The following is a 19,398-nucleotide window of genomic DNA, read 5'->3' on the forward strand; positions in this document are numbered from 1 at the left end:
AAGTCACAGCGGAAGAGGAAGAGGAGGAGGATGAGGAGGAAGAAGAGGAGGAGGAGGATGAGGAAGAAGAAGAAGAGGAGGAGGAAGAAGAGGAGGAGGAGGAGGAGGAGGATGAAGAAGAAGAGGAGGAGGAGATTCTGATTCCAATCCCACGTCTCGAGTCTCAGGTGAGTTTCCCGCCACTTAGTTTTTAAAAAGACAGGTGACGTACATCCGAGTGAAGGAGAGAAGGAGTGAGTGAGTAAAGGAGAGAAGGAGTGAGTGAGTGAAGGAGAGAAGGAGGAGAAGAAGTGAGTGAAGGAGAGGAGGAGTGAGTGAGTGAAGGAGTGAGTAAAGGAGAGGAGGAGTGAGTGAGTGAAGGAGAGAAGGAGTGAGTGAGTGAAGGAGTGAGTAAAGAGAGGAGGAGTGAGTGAGTGAAGGAGTGAATAAAGGAGAGGAGGAGTGAGTGAGTGAGTGAGTGAAGGAGTGAGTAAAGGAGAGGAGGAGTGAGTGAGTGAAGGAGAGAAGGAGTGAGTGAGTGAAGGAGTGAGTAAAGGAGAGGAGGAGTGAGTGAGTGAAGGAGAGAAGGAGTGAGTGAGTGAAGGAGAGAGTAAAGGAGAGGAGGAGTGAGTGAGTGAAGGAGAGAAGGAGGGGAAGAAGTGAGTGAGTGAAGGAGGAGAAGAAGTGAGTGAAGTAGAGAAGGAGTGAGTAAAGGAGAGAAGGAGGAGAAGAAGTGAGTGAAGGAGAGGAGGAGTGAGTGAGTGAAGGAGTGAGTAAAGGAGAGGAGGAGTGAAGGAGTGAGTAAAGGAGAGGAGGAGTGAGTGAGTGAAGGAGAGAAGGAGTGAGTAAAGGAGAGAAGGAGGAGAAGAAGTGAGTAAAGGAGAGGAGGAGTGAGTAAAGGAGAGAAGGAGGAGAAGAAGTGAGTGAAGTAGAGAAGGAGTGAGTGAGTGAAGGAGAGAAGGAGTGAGTAAAGGAGAGAAGGAGGAGAAGAAGTGAGTGAAGGAGAGGAGGAGTGAGTGAGTGAAGGAGTGAGTAAAGGAGAGAAGGAGTGAGTGAGTGAAGGAGAGGAGGAGTGAGTGAGTGAGTGAAGGAGAGGAGGAGTGAGTGAGTAAAGGAGAGAAGGAGGAGAAGAAGTGAGTGAAGGAGAGGAGGAGTGAGTGAGTGAAGGAGTGAGTAAAGGAGAGGAGGAGTGAGTGAGTGAAGGAGAGAAGGAGTGAGTGAGTGAAGGAGTGAGTAAAGAGAGGAGGAGTGAGTGAGTGAAGGAGAGGAGGAGTGAGTAAAGGAGAGAAGGAGGAGAAGAAGTGAGTGAAGGAGAGGAGGAGTGAGTGAGTGAAGGAGGAGAAGAAGTGAGTGAAGGAGAGGAGGAGTTTGTGAACTTGCTTCTTTCAGTAGAAACTTTGCGTCCACAGTGTTTTGGCCTCAGTTTGAATCTGTTCAAACGAACACACCTGAAAATGCAGCAGGTGGTTTTCTGCTCCGTCTGGATTCCAGGACTGTTCCAGACTGTTTCCAGTCTCACCGTCTTTTCTCCGGCTCCGTCAGTCTGCTCCAGGTCGTCTGGATGGGGGGGGGGGGTTTCTGTCTGATTTCCAGTGTGGTTTTAGTCTGGTTTCAGGACTGACTCCAGGTCTGTGCGGCTGCAGCTCTGCTGTGATGCGACGCTGTGTTTGCGGCCCGGTGCCGTCATCATCTGTCAAAGTGACTCTTAATGAGCGCCGGCATCTCATTCGCTCTTCAGACACTAATCACTCCTCTAATTAGCATCTCTCCTGAAGACGCCGTTCGTTTCCTAATCAGCCTCCGATTTGCTTAATCAGCGGTTTAATTGGAGTAATGGCCTCCTGCTCGCAGTCACTCGAGTGTGACACCGTGTGAGAGGCTGCTGGGAAATTGAACCGGTGATCGCAGCGGCGTCGTTGTTCTGATTGGTCCAAATGTCATCGAGAACAGAGTTGGCGCCTCCTGCAGGCCTCGGAGATCATTACAACCTCCTGATATGATGTTTGCTGTTCGTTGAGTGGAAGCAGAGCTGAGTTTAAATTAAAGAATCAGAATCCGCTGAATGGATCAAGCTCCTGAAAAGTACAACTACTTCTACTGTACTTCCATAGAAGTAGACATCCAGCTGTGGACGAGGACACTGAAGAAGAAAGTTCAAGAATGGAAGAAAACCCTTAATTATAGCTGTGGATGCTCTGAACTGTTCTGTTTATCATGTGAAAAGAAAGAAGGAGAATGATTATTAACTTGTACTAGTTCAAACATTCAGATATTTCTGATATTATTAGACGAACGAAAGGATCTTAACAGTCTCTGCCTTATCTCCCCTCCCTATATCGTGAATAAAACATATGTATAATTTAAGAATTCTTCTTCTTTTAATATCTCCAGAGATACTTCAGAATTATTCCTTGTCATTAGTGAGTCGTCCTCAACTCTTCTACGATATTCTGTCTCTTTTTCTAGTTTGTGTGCAGAGCTTTTTATAAACAGTCTGTGGTGCAGTGAGAAGTTGGAAAACTTTGTGTTCAAACTACCTGGTTCATCTGCACGGAAGATTTCATTAGTCAGACCCAAGTTCACAACTTTTCAAAATAAAACCTCTGTAATTCATCACCGCAAAGGACAAAGACAGACATTTGTAGCTCTCTCCTTCAGTTCTGAACTTTATTTAAATGTGTCAGCGGACATTTCTAACAGAGATGACTTCCTGTGTAGGTTTCTGACGAAGACCTGGAGGGGGAGGGGAGCTGTAGGCTGATGGAACCATGAACAGACTGAGGATCATCGGTGGAGACGTCGACACTTGGACATTCATGAGGTAAATCCCACACTCAAGACGCTCACGGGTCTGAGAGTTTGACCTCTGACCTTCCTCTGAGGAGGGAGGATCAACTGAATATTGATTAGTTGTGATTATTCACAGCGACTTTGTTCTGATTTACGTTAAAATTAACCGTAAAGCGTGATTGCATGGTTTCCGTGCGATTGACAGCAACTACCATCCAATGGGTGCAGGTCGCAGGTGTAGGTGGGCGTGGAGTGTCCTCAAGCTCTCAGTCAGACTCCGCCCCTCGCTCCTCCAAATATGGTTACTTCTGATTTTTTTAAAAACAAACCAAGATGACGCTGAACAAAATGTCAAACTTTGGCTTCAGAACAGGAGCTGTGTGTGTGTGTGTGTGTGTGTGTCCATATTTAAACAGTGTAATTGAGTGATTTACGTTGTTGTGAATCGTCTCCTCCTGATAAATCAGCTGCTCTAATAGAGGGTGTGTGTGTGTTTGTGGGGGGGTAGTGGTGTGTGTGTGTGTTTGTGGGGGGGTAGTGGTGTGTGTGTGTTTGTGGGGGGTTGTAGGCAGCGTGCTGGGTGGTAACGGCCATGACACGTTCAGTGGCACCCATTCATTTATTTCATAATAAGGGTCTGGATAACCTGCGGAGGCAGCGGTGGGGGGTGGGACGGGGGCGCGTCATTAATCCGTCACAAATTGGAAACATGGCGGCGGCTCCATGAGTCACCAGCAGAGTTTAACCACACACAGGTTCAGACTCATTATCTGATGTTTGCTGTCGGAAGCTCGTCAACGGTTACCAACGGTTACCAACATGGACGACTGTAAAATTTAATATGTATATGTTTTAATAAAAACATAACAAGACCATCACTGACTGTATATAAAGATGATCACTGACTGTATATAAAGACGATCACTGACTGTATATAAAGATAATCACTGACTGTATATAAAGACCATCACTGACTGTATATAAAGATGATCACTGACTGTATATAAAGATAATCACTGACTGTATATAAAGACCATCACTGACTGTATATAAAGACGATCACTGACTGTATATAAAGATGATCACTGACTCTATATAAAGATGATCACTGACTGTATATAAAGATGATCACTGACTCTATATAAAGACAATCACTGACTGTATATAAAGATGATCACCGACTGTATATAAAGACAGTGACTGTATATAAAGATGATCACTGACTGTATATTAAGACGATCACTGACTGTATATAAAGATGATCACCGACTGTATATAAAGACGATCACTGACTGTATATAAAGATGATCACTGACTGTATATAAAGACGATCACTGACTGTATATAAAGATGATCACTGACTGTATATAAAGACCATCACTGACTGTATATAAAGATGATCACTGACTATATAAAGACGATCACTGACTGTATATAAAGACGATCACTGACTGTATATAAAGATGATCACTGACTGTATATAAAGACGATCACTGACTGTATATAAAGATAATCACTGACTGTATATAAAGACGATCACTGACTGTATATAAAGACGATCACTGACTGTATATAAAGATGATCACTGACTGTATATAAAGACGATCACTGACTGTATATAAAGATAATCACTGACTGTATATAAAGATGATCACTGACTGTATATAAAGACGATCACTGACTGTATATAAAGATGATCACTGACTGTATATAAAGACGATCACTGACTGTATATAAAGACCATCACTGACTGTATATAAAGATGATCACTGACTGTAATTAAAGATGATCACTGACTGTATATAAAGACGATCACTGACTGTATATAAAGACGATCACTGACTGTATATAAAGATGATCACTGACTGTAAATAAAGATGATCACTGACTGTATATAAAGACGATCACTGACTGTATATAAAGACGATCAGTGTCTGTATATAAAGACAAAATATTTCAGACCCATCTCGTGGTGATGACATCATTTGGGGTGTGTACAGTAGTGATCGGTGGGTGGAGCCTGTCGACCAGAGTCAGTCTCAGCTGCAGGTGTTGATCCAGATGTTTCCTGTTGTTTATATCACACAGATGTGACAGATGCAGACGAGACTGAGTGAGGTTTTACTCTTACACTCAACTTCTTAATTTAAATAAAGTTTAATAAACATATATATGTTTTATTTTAATCAGATAAATCAAAGCAGAACCACAGATTCGCCAGCGCTGATTTTATTCTGAAACTCCAACCTCATCAGATTAAAAAAGATAGGTGTGTGTGTGTGTGTGTGTGTGCGTGTGTTTAAAATGCAGAGTAGCTGCTCTGTTGGAAACACTTCAGCACGTTCCTCATCATCCAGCAACACTTCAGCTGCTCTCAGAGAAAAGAGGCAGACCACACACACTCTCACACACACACACACACACACACACACACACACACACACACACACACACACACACACACACACACACACACACACACACACTCTCACACACACACACACTCTCACACACACACACACACACACTCTCTCTCTCTCTTTTTCTTTCTCTCTCTCTCTCTCTCTCTCTCTCTCTCTCATGTCACTCTCTTCATTTGTAGCTGCCTGATCTTCAAAGATCCTCAGTGACACAGTGTGGGGAGGAATCACTCCTTAGAATATCCATTGATTGATCAGTTATTGGTGATGGGGGCCGAGTCCTCTCACACCAAGTGTCTGATACTGAATCTCACACAGAGACGTCTGTTGATTTATTAGTTTTGTTGTCTGACTTAAACACGTGTTCACTGAACCTCAGGGCAGCAAGAGGCCCAACTCCTGTGTGTGTGTGTGTGTGTGTGTGTGTGTGTGTGTGTGTGTGTGTGTGTGTGTGTGTGTGTGTGTGTGTAGCTTGGTGACTCTTCTGTGGCTGCAACGTCTGAAACACAGAAAAACAACATATGACATTTCTCTTCAGTGTTAGAACACACACGCACACACACACACACACACACTCACTGCGTCTTCCTTATAATTTATATAATTAACTTTTAGAATATTTATAATATTAAATTATTAGAAATATGATTTATAATTTTAATTAATATTAACACAAACAATAAACAACAAAATAAATGTTTCGTTCTAATCACTTATTATTGTTCTAACTATTATTAACTAATTACATAATAACTACATGTTTTACCCAATTACAATAAAAAGAGTCTTTCACTCCAGTGTTTTTCTCTCCGTGCTCTCTGATTGGCTGCTTTGTGACCAATCATAAAACTGTGGCACAATGACAGAGGCCTTAAAATTTAATCTCCAATCTTCATTAATATTTACACACATACACGTATATTTATATGAATGATTTGTGTGAATGTAAAAATATGCAGAGAAGGAAAAACCTTAATTCATACACAAAGTAAGAATCTGAGTAATATCAATGTATTTTAACTCACACACTGGACTCTATGAATAAATTGGAAATCTGTCAAAAAAATATTTTAATTTGATTGAAATCATTGTTTATTTTAAAATAGATTTTATGAATGAATTTATCATAAAGTGAAATAAAATAAAAACGCTTCTAGAGTTTATTTCATTAGATTTTTCTTTATTGAAAAATGAAAAAAAAACAGAATTTCACAGAATTGTTTTAAATGATGAAATTAACAAAACCAAAGATGCAAAATCTCTCAAACGAAAAAACGCAACAAACAAAAGAACCTGTCATAAAAATCAATGCTGTTGATTGATGATTCATTCTAATTTACAATAATTCAGATTTATTTTTTCTCTCTGTGATTTAGACTCTGAGTGTGTGTCTGAGTGTGTGTTTTGTGTTTTCCGAGCATGTGTGTGCATCCTGAACGCTCCTTCACATCCTCAGCTCCCAGGTCAAAGGTCAGACGTGTGTAAGTCCCCCCCCCCCCCCCCCCCTCCCCCTCCCGTGGGGATATTAAATCTGTTCATCATTAATTTCCATCATTCAATCGTCTCATGTGAAACTGAATTTTAAAAAACCAAACATCAACTGATTTATTTTTACTAAACACTTTGTCTTAGATCGGATTAATTGTTTTAAACTAAATGATTTGTTTGATTCTCTTATTGTTTATTGATTATTAATTGGTCTCGTAAAATCCATAAAATCAATCAGACAGACAATTAACTAATGACTCTCACACTTAATTAAATTACTTGCTAATGGGTCCTTTCAGCCCCATAAATTCATTCAGAGCCACTCATGGTTTATTACTTATAATTATATTAATATAACTGTTATCCTGATAATAATAGTTTCATAGCTAAGATGTTAATATAACAAGATTAATAAAACAAGGTGCGGTTCAGAAAGATAAAGATATAAAACATGGATAAACGTTCATCATCTGTTAAATTCTGTGATTCTGAAGAATATTTTTCTATAAAACGTTTAAAAGAAATGCGAAGTATAAATACAATGTCATATATAGTTTAAATAAATAGATGGAACACGTGAAACTGAACCGTGAAAAGAATCTTTGTGTTTGTGATTAATGATGAATCTTGGTGTGAATGAAGGTCGATGCTCAGTCACGCGTCTCAGTTAAATAAACCAGCTCGTTTAATCCTGTTAAATAAAAGACGCAGTGATTCAGAGGTGAGCTTTTAAAATAATGAACAATTGAAAGTTTATTTTAGGGGATGTTTGCTTTATTCACAAACACAAAGATCTTAAAAAAAAAATCTGAAGAAACTGAAAATCCTCCACAGAACATCCCGTTAAATTCGGTTTAACTGTCTCATCTGCACGTGCGTGAGTTCCGTTTAAATTACTGTGGATTTCAACAGGTTTATTTTTATTTAGTCTTCATGTAAATTCTAATCATTTGTCTTCGTGATGAGGATTTGAAGAGAAGAGGAGCTGAAATTAAAACACAACAAACTGCGGATGCATTTATCCCCCAACACACACACACACACACACACACACACACACACACACACACACACACCCCGTGCGTAAAGTGTTTCCAAACAGACCGACATACCTCCACAGAGCGCAGCGCCGACACAAACACCCCGGGACTCACGCCTCTCCTCTCGGCTGCTCTCGGCTCTTTTTGCCGCTGCGTCTTCAAATGGAAACGACTCGTGTTGCCTTCATGTAAATAAATGGAACCATAGCGCGCCCCCGTCCCCCAGCCTCACCCCTCCCTCCCTCCCTCCCTCACCCCTCCTCCTCCTCCTGGCTGTGATCATGTGATGGTGGAGAAGTGGCCCATTAATGAAGCTCCTCTCCGGGGGTCTTTTCTGCTCCTGTCACCGCCGTCCAGCCCGCACACGGGACACACCGACAGAGGGACATGGAGGAGGCAGCAGCCGCTTAGCGCAGCTCAGCAGCGGGAAGGAGGAGGACGGGACACCGCGCTGCACCTGCCGGGGACCCGCAGCAGGCAGGCGGGTAGGAGAGCAGCGACCAGCCGCTGCTTCTTCAACTTTTCAACCAACTTGTCGGCGGAGTTGCGGCTCCAGGTCTGCGCGTAAAAGACGGAACCATGCGTGCCAAACACCAGGCGAGTCTCCTCCCGTGCGCAAAGCACTTCTGAAGAGTTGGGAGTGTTTGGACAAAGTTTGTAAAAAGTGAGGCGACTCTTTTCTGCAGACTCAACTGATACTGACCCGGCTCGGCTCGGCTCGGTCCGGCTCAGCGGAATAATGCCTCGTCCGGGGAGGAACACGTACAGCGACCAGAAGCCTCCGTACTCCTACATCTCCCTCACGGCCATGGCCATCCAGAGCTGCCCGGAGAAGATGCTCCCCCTCAGTGAGATTTACAAGTTCATCATGGACCGGTTCCCGTACTACCGGGAGAACACGCAGCGGTGGCAGAACTCCCTGCGCCACAACCTCTCCTTCAACGACTGCTTCATCAAGATCCCGCGCAGACCGGACCAGCCCGGGAAGGGCAGCTTCTGGGCTCTGCACCCGAGCTGCGGCGACATGTTTGAGAACGGGAGTTTTCTGCGGCGCAGGAAGCGCTTCAAGGTGGGCAGCATGCAGGCCACGGACCCTCTGGCGCCCAGCAAGCCGCAGGACGCGGCACATTACCTGCAGCAGCAGGCCAAGCTGCGGCTCAGCGCGCTGCACGCCGCCGCGCACCTCCCGCAGATGCCGGGTGGATACAACCTGAGCTCCGTGTCTCAGCCGTCCAGCTTCAAACACCCGTTCGCCATCGAGAACATCATCGCCAGAGAGTACAAGATGCCGGGCGGGCTGGCGGCCTTCTCCACCGCCGGGTACCCGCTGCACAACCAGCTGACCCCGGCCTGGCCGCACATGTACGGCTCCGGGGTGATGGACACCACGGCTCCCATCTCCATGGCCAGCGACTACTCTGCCTACGGCATGCCGCTCAAATCCCTCTGCCACGGCGGACAGACTCTGCCCGCCATCCCGGTGCCCATCAAACCCACGCCCGCCTCGGTGGCGGGGCTGCCCGGGCTGCCCACACACATCCCGGCTTTCCTCGCGAACTCGCCCCAGTCTCTGAGCCCCACGTCCCCGCACACTGCCACCGGACAGAGCAGCCCGGCCGCGCCCGGGGAGGCGCTGCCCTCCTCGGCCTCGCTGCAGTCCGTGGTGGCGGTGCACTGACCGGAACCTGAACTTTTCTCTTTTTATATATGAAATAAAAACAGTGAAAGGGAAAATTAGAAACTTCTCCAAAGCAGAGTTTTTGTCTCCAGGACTCAGACACGAGGAGAACGTGAAGAAGCACCGTCCTGAAGTTTGTGTTTTCACATGATGAAACAGCAGCTTGACCTCTGACCTCCGACAGACATTGATCATGACATCATAATAATAGTTTTTATTTCAATTATTTTCTAGATCTGATTTAAAAACTGAAACGTTGAGATTCAGGGTTTTGTTCCTTTAGTTTTTTGTTTCTTCAGTTTTTTGTCTCTGGACACAAATGATTCGGATCTTTTGTTGTTTTTCAGTCTTTTCTCCTCAAACTGAAAGAAACAGATTAATGACTTTTGTCTCGTCTGTTCTTTCTTTTCTGCCACAGAAGAAAAAGACGTTAATTTAAAAATGTGTATTAAAAAAAAAAAACCCAATAGAAAATTCTTCATCAAAATGCTAACTTGCATTTAATTAAACCAAATAATGATGCAGTTTATTTCCTTTTTAGTTCTTTTATTTTTTGGGGATATGAACAATCGCAGAGAAGAAGAAATAAGACTTGAATCATATATTTATGTCAGAGGTTCTGCACTGTTTAAAAAAAAAAACCCACTGCAGATATTTGACCATGAATGCAACGCTGGACTGTCTCATGCACTTTCTAAAAAATGAACCTGGATGTTTTGAAGCTGAAGCCGTGTTGGTTTAATTTAAAGTTTTTTGAAAGCTGTGGAGTCGAGCCGCTCTCTGTGTGTTTGTATTTGCTGCATGATGCTCAACGTCAGAAAAAAGGAAAAATATTTCAGTGTTTGTAATTTTTTCTTTTCTCTTTTTCTTTTGGGCTGAAATCATAAAGCATGAACATGAACAACGACTGAGCTGTGACTGCTCATTCACATCCATTAAAAAAAACCTTCATGAGAAAACACATGTGAAGGAGCCTGTTATTATCACAACATCTGTGCACAGCTGGACGCTGGTTAAAATTGAAATTGAAATAAATACATTTGTCGTCGGGTAAAAATCTCCACGTGTTTGATAAAACAGACTTTTCTTCTTTTCTCTTTCAAACATGATTTTAAACAGTTAAATCTTCCGTCAAATCTAATTTCCTGCTGCAGGATCTCGTTCAAACACAAGAAAGATGAATTCAGTTTCTTCAGTCGTCACGTCAACAAAACCCACAACTTGTTTTTATCTTTTTAATTTATCTTCATGTGAATTTCATCCTGAATGAACCTGTCGTACATTAATCTTCATGTGTCTTATTTTTAACGACGTAAAAGAGGGAAAATCTGTAAACGCTTCACAAGATAATAAATGAGTTCATATCAATTACTTAATCGATCATTAGTTTCAGCTCGAAGAGAAACACAGTTTGACTTGAGCAGAAAATAAAATTTAATTTTCCACCTGTCGCAGATCCAAGATTCTTCCAAGAACCAAAGTGGACGTGTGAGTTTGTCACCTGAAATATTTCTGAGCGTCAGACTCTCTGTGACACGTTGCACTGACTCCAGATCAGTTCCTAAGGACACATTTTCTTAAACATGTTTCTGACACAAGCATCAAACAGACATTTAACGTTTACCCGTTTAAAAGAGACGACGCACATTAACTAAAATAATGTAAATCGTTTTTCATCTGCACGTTGATGGTTAAAAAAAACAACTAACATACTGACTCATGTATAAAAAACACACACAGACATTCAACATGAATAATTAATAACATGTCTCTACACCCTGAAACAAAAAAATCCTGGGTTGAGGTCTGGTTGTGATCTGAATATATCAGCTGATCGTCATTTAAACTGTTTATTCTGCATCAGCTGCTTCACAGTGGGACCTGTCAGCTGGTGGGTTGTTGGTTGCCGTGGCGATGACAGGTTTTATTACAGCAGGAGACAGAATAATAATTAACTTGTAAATTTGCAACAAAACTCACAATGTCACTGTGAATGAGTCTGTTCATGAAACTTCAGTTAAAACGATAGAGACCAAAAAAAAAACCCCTCATGTTGTGAATATTACGACAGATTTTATGACTTTTTTTATTTATTTAAAATTTTCATCTTCACTGGAAAAACTATAAAAACTGAGTTTGTTTTTAACTTCACTTTAAGTTGATGCAGTCGTCAGTCAGTTCGTCTCTGAACATTTAGTTTCTGCAGCAGATCTTAAAAAAACATCTTTTCATGAAGCTTCACAGTTTAGTCGATCCGGTCCTGAAGCAGTTTTGTCAGATTTTTCAAGTTTTCTGCAGAAATATTTCGACTTCAGGAAACTGTGACATCATCACGTGATCCGTCTCCTGATCACTCGTCAATAACGGCAGCTCCTTCAGTTTGAGTATTATTAATTAATTTGAAAATATTAATATCTTGATTAATTATTGAGCTACCACTGCAAAAATCCCAAATCTCTGCATATTTATTTAACAATGATCCAATTATCAGCTGATAACATCAGTCTGTGATTCATTCAAACATCTTCACTTTTCAAATTGTTATCTACTTTTAAATCAGTAAATCTTAAAATCTGTTCATTGTAGAGGGATTGAACATTTAAACGTTAAACAAACTGATCAGTGTTTTATCAGCGTTAAGAGAATGGAAACAATCGGAGTGTGTTCGAGGCTCCGATTGGACGGTTTGATCTGATGTCGACGTCTGCTTTGTCTCAAACGATGAAAATAAAGAATTAAACCTTTGACGGTTTTTTATTAGAGTCGACTTCAGGATTCCAGACTTCACATTGAAAAACCCTCGGCTCCGCCGCACATCATTTGTCTTTAAAACTAATTGAATGAGTTTCAGACACGTTTGCTTCCTGATGTAGGAAATAAAATAAGTGAGTGACTCAGTTTTATTTCAAACACGGACAGAAAACTTTGATGAGGTTTGAATTATCACAGGACGACTGCTCGGCTGCGTCTTCCACATATAATCATGATTTTCTTCAGAAATCACATTTTATTAGATTTCATCCAAACAACTAGAAAATATCCACGTTGTCCACATTTTACCCAGAAACAAGATTAGTCAGCTGATTTTCATCAATTGATTTTCTTCCAGTCGACTAATTAATAAATTAATCAAATAATCATTTCTGCTGCGTTGGTCTGACCTGAACCGCTCCAAGCTCCAACTGTTGCTATGGTAACACACGTTCAAATCAGTAACTAAAAAAAGACCAACGAGAATTCATCGTGGGTCACATGACTCTGAGTCAGTCTTGATGGAGCGCTGTCGGACGCAGTGCGACGCTATGATGTCAGAGAGTTGAAGAAGGTTTCGTCGTCTCCGACTCTGTTTGAAACGTTCAGGCTGCTGAGTTTAAAGATGAGAAAAGAAAAGTTGTCGCTCGTCTCCATGTTCGTGATGTTGGACGTAACGTGACCTGAGTCAGTTCGGTGCGTCAGTTGTGCTCGTCCTCAGAAGTCAACATAATGCAATACACACATCAGCGATAGGGGGCAGCGTAGGGGCAGGTACGTCACGTATCGTCTACGATGACAACGTCGATCACAGACGTTACCGCCGACGAACCTCCTCCAGAGTCGATAAGAGTTTTATTTTTATTATTTGCAGAATGCTAATCTGGAAGTTCTATACGGTCTGAGTTCTGTGGTGCGCCCTCTAGTGGAATAATTCAGTACGAGTATGTGAAGAATTCTTTTAATTACTTTTAAAGCCAGACATGGGCCGGCCCCTCCCTTTATTTCAGAACGCTTATCTTCCTACGAGCCCGGACGCAGCCCGAGATCCTCTGGTCAAGTGTCGCTGTAGCCATTCCAAGATCTGTGGGCTGAAAACCTCATGTGCACTTAAAGTTACTTGCATTGAAAAGTGCTCCTCAAATAAAGTTATTATTATTATTTATGTTAATTGCAATCACGACACATCAGCTCGTCAACATGAGCAAGTTTTCCGGTGACGGGAAAGATGTTTTTAAAACACCTGCATTTATGAGATCAGTGTTGTGAACAGGTTCGTAGTTTAATAAAGTTTAATCACTTCAGTTTAATATTAAGATAATTAACTGAATCTCTTCTTTTTGTGTCTTTAAAGTGAGTGTGTAACCTCAGAGTTCCAGGTTTGTGTGTGTGTGTGTGTGTGTGTGTGTGTGTGTGTGTGTGTGTGGTGTGTGTCTGTGTGTGTCAGCCTCTCCCTCGGTGACGGAGGTCTGGTGTGTAAACACTGGCCGGTTTGTGGCGAGCGGTGAATTAGCAGCAGGCAGCGTCTGAGCGGCCGTGAGGGATTAGCCAGTTAACACCTCCCCGCTGCCAAACGCTATTGTGCTCCGTCAATGCATATAGGTCTTTGAGTGCGTTGCCGAGAGACGACGACTGTTGCGGTAAAAATGTCAGTTAGTGACTCATACACACACACACACACACACACACACGTTTAGTGACCACACACGAGTAAAACAAATGAGGTTTAAAGAGGAAAACTCTGCTGCTGTTGACTCAGAGAAGAAAAGAGAAACTCGACAGAAGTAACTCAAATATTTACTGAGCTAAAAGTGATCGAGTGAAAACACACGGAGGATTTTACAGAATTCAGACCGACCGCGACGTAGTGATCGTGGAATGGAGACGCAGCAGCGAGGTTGTCGACCTGGACGTCTGCGCTCGGTTTTTTATTTCATCAAATGAAAAAACGTATCAGCGACGTGAACAAACATCAGCGTGAGAGGAACGACCTGAAATAACAAACGTTTATTTAACATCTCTCGTAGTTTTGTCCACGTCCCATCTGCTAATTGTAATTGAAGCAGCGCACTGAAGTATTTTGTCTGATATACGTACGTCCTGTCGTCGTCACGTACGTGGTCGGTTGTGTCGTCAGTTGGGGGGGGGGGGTAGTCTTTCTATTCAGTTCAATTCACCTTCAGTACTACACAGACTGCAGCTGCTTCCTCTTCTTCTTCTTCTATGGTTTAATGTGTCTCTGCTTCCTGTGATTAGTCCAAACTGTCCATCAAAGTGTTTTCACTGTGAACCAACAGAACCACGGTTCAGTTTGATCCGAGCCCAGAACTCCTCCTCTGGTCTGAGGAACCGTTCACGCCTGATGTTCAGCTTCAGACTGAACTGAAGAGTCTGAAGCTGTGAAAACGTCCTGAGACACAACCTGAGTTTTCCAAACACAACGAGAGCAGCAGCTCCGACAGGTCTCTGCTTCAGAGGCTGGGAAAGTCCAGAGTCGAGTGGAATGTCAGTCGTAACCATGGCAACAGTGATGAGTTTCAAAAGTGTCGGTGTGGACGGAGCCTGAACCAAACAGGACAGAGTTCCTAAACTGAAAAACACCTGAATCATTGAATTTCCCTGAGAATCTTTACAAACTCAGTGTTAATGATCATTTCTTCAACCGGTCACGGCAAAATCAGTTCCATCTCTCTGAGCTTTAGGTAGCTTAGCACAAAGACTGGAAGCAGGGGGAAACTGTTAGCCTAGCTCCCTCAGGAGAAAAAATAAATAAAAATACAACTCCAGATCTACACGTCTTTTTCCTCAGAAACAGAAACTATAAGACGCCGTGTTTCTCGCAGCAGCTGAGCTTCACCAACATAAACTCTGTGACTCTGTGTCTCTGCCTCGTCTGTTGGTTTCCCTTCGGCGCCGTCAGGCAGATCACCAAGAACACAATCTGTCACCGAGCGCGGCGGCTGCCAGCGTCTGAATAAATCATCCGTCTCAGCTAGAGGTGAATCTGTTTGATTTCATGTGTGACCCAAATAACAAGGCTTTCCCCTGTGAGACGTAAATGATGCAGTGACGAGGAGAAACCTGAGATTCTGTTGAAACAGTCGTGATTTCTGACCTGGTTCAACACGACGCTGAGTTTTCATCAAGAAACAAAATTTATAAAAAGCTTTTTGTCCTGATGCTGAATATGAAATAAAAATTTTAATGTTTGGTTTAATTTATTTTCTTCTTTTTCGGGTGATTCCTTCTTCGTTTCTTTGAAAGTTTGGAAAAAGATTTATTTAAATTTAAACAAAATAAAGCTCCAGATAAAATGACAAACAGATCTGTGAATTAAAAAATTAACATTTTCATTGGGAATAAAATATCTCTCTCTGTGTAAGTTATATTGTTGGTTTTCATCATTTCTTTCAGACACTTTGGTGGATAACACCTTTATTTTGTAGTTTAGTCTCTTTTGTTTTGTTGAAAGTAAAAACTTTCAGGTCTTTAAAGAGAAGTTTTGTGTCGACACTAAAACACAAAGAAACACGAGTTAAATTGAATTCACTGAATCTCTTGTTTGGTTCACACCTGAACTAAAGATCATTCAGGACTTGAAACCATGTTTGAACAAAGTTTGTCTTCCACCTGTGACTCCGACCCTCACAGCTCCGAACTCCAAATAATAATACTAGTTGTATAATGATAAACTTTATTAGTACAACACTTTTCAAACACTGCAACAAAGTGTTTTACATGTTTGAAACTGGATTAAAACATTTACAGACAAACCAAACTGCTGGCGGCTGCAGGCTCCTCCCCCACAAGGCTGACAATTAGTCCTGGGGGGGGGGGGGGGCTACTGAGAACAGCACTGCCTGGGAACAGGAGGGGGAGGGGGGTGTTCGGGGGAGGGATTTTATTGCAGATGAATTAGAGTCGTTTTCTTTTCACACGCCCACTAACTAACCTCCCCCCTCCTCCCCCTCCTTGCTCTCTAAATGGTTTGCGGCGGGCAGCTCCACCCTCCCATAGTGCACCTGTGCATGATGATGATGATGATGATGATATGGAGGGGGGGGGGGGCTGCAGCCGTCAGGTGGGTTGAACGCTGCTGTCAAACCTCAGTGAACTCATGAACCCAGAGATAAACTATAAACTATACTGTAAATAATATTGAATTACAGTTTTCGTAATTCTGTTCACCGTCAATTAGAATGTTGCATTCCTTTTTATGGAGCTTCTATTGTGGAACGTTGAAATAATCCACATGTCAAACTTATCTGTAAACCACAGACATGAACAGTAACAAAGAAAATTCAATGAGTATAAAATCTTCGGTGCAGATAAACCAGGAAGGATGAACACAAAGTTTTGTGACGTCACTCACAGACTGTTTATTGTAGAAGAGTTTGAGAACGACTCACTAATGACAAGGAAGAATTCTGTATCAACACAGGGCGGGAGAACATTACACACGTTCACAACAGGGGCTGGAGTAGTGATGTAAATAACATTAACAGTGTTTAATTATAACTTATTTGCTTATGTAATCAAAAGGGCTGAAGACCAAACACTGACGTTATGTTCGAGCCTGTATCTGTAGAATCTGCAGGTCAGGTGACCAGTGCACACTGAGTTTGTTTTGAACCTTTCAACCGTGACATGTTTTATTTTAAACCGTTTAATTCATCGAGTGCAAACGTCTGATGTGAGAATTTTCTTTTACAGTAGAAATAAAAACAAATCTTTGCATTAATAGTTCTTTATTGTGATGTTTCTCTCGGCTCAGTGAACGTTGCCCTCGGGCGTCACGCTGCAGGTTACAGTTGTTTGGTTGTAAAACAGCCTCTCTTGTATTTGGAGAATGTGTCAGGTGATAACAGACTCTGTCAGCTTTAATAACCTCTGTGAGCTTTTGCCTCCAGCTTTAGTTTTTCTGTCCGTGCTGAGGAGTTTAATTTACGGCCCCGTTCAGGAATCTTATCTGCACCGGTGACCATAAACTAACACCCAGCGCCAACACTTCAAAGCCGCTGCGAGAGGCCGAGGTGTCAGAAACCAGCCCAGAGCTGAGAGGGGAGAAACGAGCAGATTGATGAGGTGTCGTAGATGATTGTTGGGAGGAAAGAAGCATTTAGTGAAAGAAAAGAACTGGAGCTCGATGTTCCTGCAGCTGCGAGGGAAAAGGCCACATCAGGCCTGGGGGGGTTTGGAGGAGTTTTAACAGGAAAAGCAGCTTCCACATGAAGAGGAGGTCGATCAGCACCTCAGGACCGACAGTCAGCAGGTACCGACAGAGATCACCACCGTCCGACTGATCCTCCGGAGTTAGTTTGTCCTGTGAGGCAGCTGATTGTCCGGTTTCAAGAAACCGTTAATAAGACACTTCCTGTTTCTGTCGCTCGTCTCTTCATGTTTCATTGACGACAGTAAAAACACGCAGCTGCTTTCACAGCGTTTCATCATCTGATGATTTTATTCTCTGATGTAAATAACGCGTGTGGTTTGACAGCGGGGGGGCGCTCTGTGCACCTGTGTGTCGCCGTCTTCTTCTTCTTCTCTGCTCCTTGTTCTCTCTCCACACACTCGTCTGTGGTGAAGAGAATGTTGGTTAATTAACGTTTTGGCGAGAGAGAGGCCCGACGCTGTCACACGTCTCCCTGAAGTCTCTAATTAACGGTCGCTAACGACAGCGAGGACCTCGTGATTAATTACAGCTCAACAACGTCGACGCTGGACGCCAGCTGATATTTAACTTTAATTGTTTTGATATTTTAGACCTGAATCACGTCTCGTCCCGATTCACTCGACCGAAACTAATACGTGTTGTTGTCAAAACAGTGATGACAAAATGTTTCTCAGCCGGTTTGTGTTCATCCTACCTGGTTTATCTGCTTATCCGATTTTATAGATGTTATGGTTTCATCAACCGAAACGAACTTTTCTTTATTACTGTTCATGTGTGTGGTTTGAATGATTCCCTGAACTGATGTTATTATATGTTATATATATATATGTGTTCTACACACAGACAGACGTTTGTTTGTATTTGTCTCTGAGTCAAAGTCAAACTGACTTTCACTCTTCAACTTTAAATCTCTTCTCTGTCACCTCTCGTGTTTCACTCCTCAAACAAAACAACTGGAACTAAAATTTCAAGCGATTAAACGTCCAATCAGATCCCAGCGAGACACATCAGTCATTCTTGTTTCTGACAGAACCAATCAGCAGCATTTCTGTCGACTTTGAAGTTCGATTACCGCTCACGGCTGCTTTGAGGTTTGTTTCTGAGAAACGTGCGGGTCGACAGGTCAGAGTTCCCTCGCAGGTTAGCGATCGGTTTGCCTGTCCTCTGACGAAGCCGCTCTTTATCCTCAATATCTGTCTATCCGATCTTTTCCAGAAAAAGATGATACATCAAGGATTTACACAGTTTTCTTTGAGATCTTAAAAAAGTAATTACAAGTATTAAGTTGATTATGTAAGTCTGTAGTAAACCAGTATTTGTAATGTTGTGTCTTATTGTGTGTCCGCTGACCTCCCTCGTCAGGTATCCAGGCGCTGATGGTTTGAGGTGGGACGGTGGTGATGGTGTTTTGGGGGCAGCAGCCGACGAGCTCCATCAAAGCTCCGGCCTCCTTCCTTCTTTCTGCAGTTTGTTTTTGTCTGTTTTTATGACCCCCATCCTGCACCTGGAGTCCTTTCATCAGGCGAGGAGGACGATCTGAGGCCGCACACAATCACATTCTCAGTTACACGGAGAAGATTAGACCCAATTCAGGGTCTTTTCTCTGTGCTGAGGCCGAGCCGGGACGAGGGGAGGGACGGAGGGAGGGAAGAAGAAGTGAAAGGAGGCTGAAAGGCAGAGTGGAGAGAGAAAAGAAAGAGGGAGGAGAGAAAACAGAGACCATTGTGTTTCTCTTAACAACTGATTCACCACTGATTCCTCTTAATGCACTCGTCAGACTCTTTTCAATGTGACCGTTTGCATTCAAATGGCCTGAGTGTAGCTTTTTAATGACGCCGTCTTTTTAAAGGTGAGATTGAAACAAGAGCTTTAAACACTAGAACATCTCGAACCTGCTCTGGATGATGTTTGACACAAAAACAACAGAAGTGATTTTGACAATGACAGAAGTCGACATTTAAAATTTGATGCTTGTCGATTTGAGGTGTTGTGGTGCGTTCTTCCTGTTTAGTGGCTTCAAGCACTTGTTATCGTAACACCTGAAATAGATAAACACCGAAGGCAACTTCCACAAAACTG

General features: G+C 42.6%; 1 protein-coding gene across 2 annotated transcripts in view; it reads left to right on the top strand.

Moving 5' to 3' along the window:
• The first annotated feature begins 39 nt into the window (after positions 1-39).
• LOC109641292 (forkhead box protein B1-like) overlaps positions 40-19,398 on the top strand; it is a 49,041-nt gene continuing 29,682 nt past the window's right edge. Inside the window, exons 1-3 of one of the 2 annotated variants that reach the window (XM_069530263.1) lie at positions 40-167; positions 2,698-2,800; positions 8,075-11,258. In XM_069530263.1, coding sequence (XP_069386364.1) covers positions 8,457-9,395 — 939 coding nt within the window. In that variant the 5' untranslated portion in view covers positions 40-167; positions 2,698-2,800; positions 8,075-8,456 and the 3' untranslated portion in view covers positions 9,396-11,258. Of the gene's footprint in view, positions 168-2,697; positions 2,801-8,074; positions 11,259-19,398 lie in introns of those variants that run through there. The other variant, XM_069530236.1, reaches the window with a different exon arrangement.

The sequence above is a fragment of the Paralichthys olivaceus genome, chromosome 1, assembly GCF_024713975.1.
Source record: "Paralichthys olivaceus isolate ysfri-2021 chromosome 1, ASM2471397v2, whole genome shotgun sequence".
Classification (NCBI taxonomy): Eukaryota; Metazoa; Chordata; class Actinopteri; order Pleuronectiformes; family Paralichthyidae; genus Paralichthys; species Paralichthys olivaceus.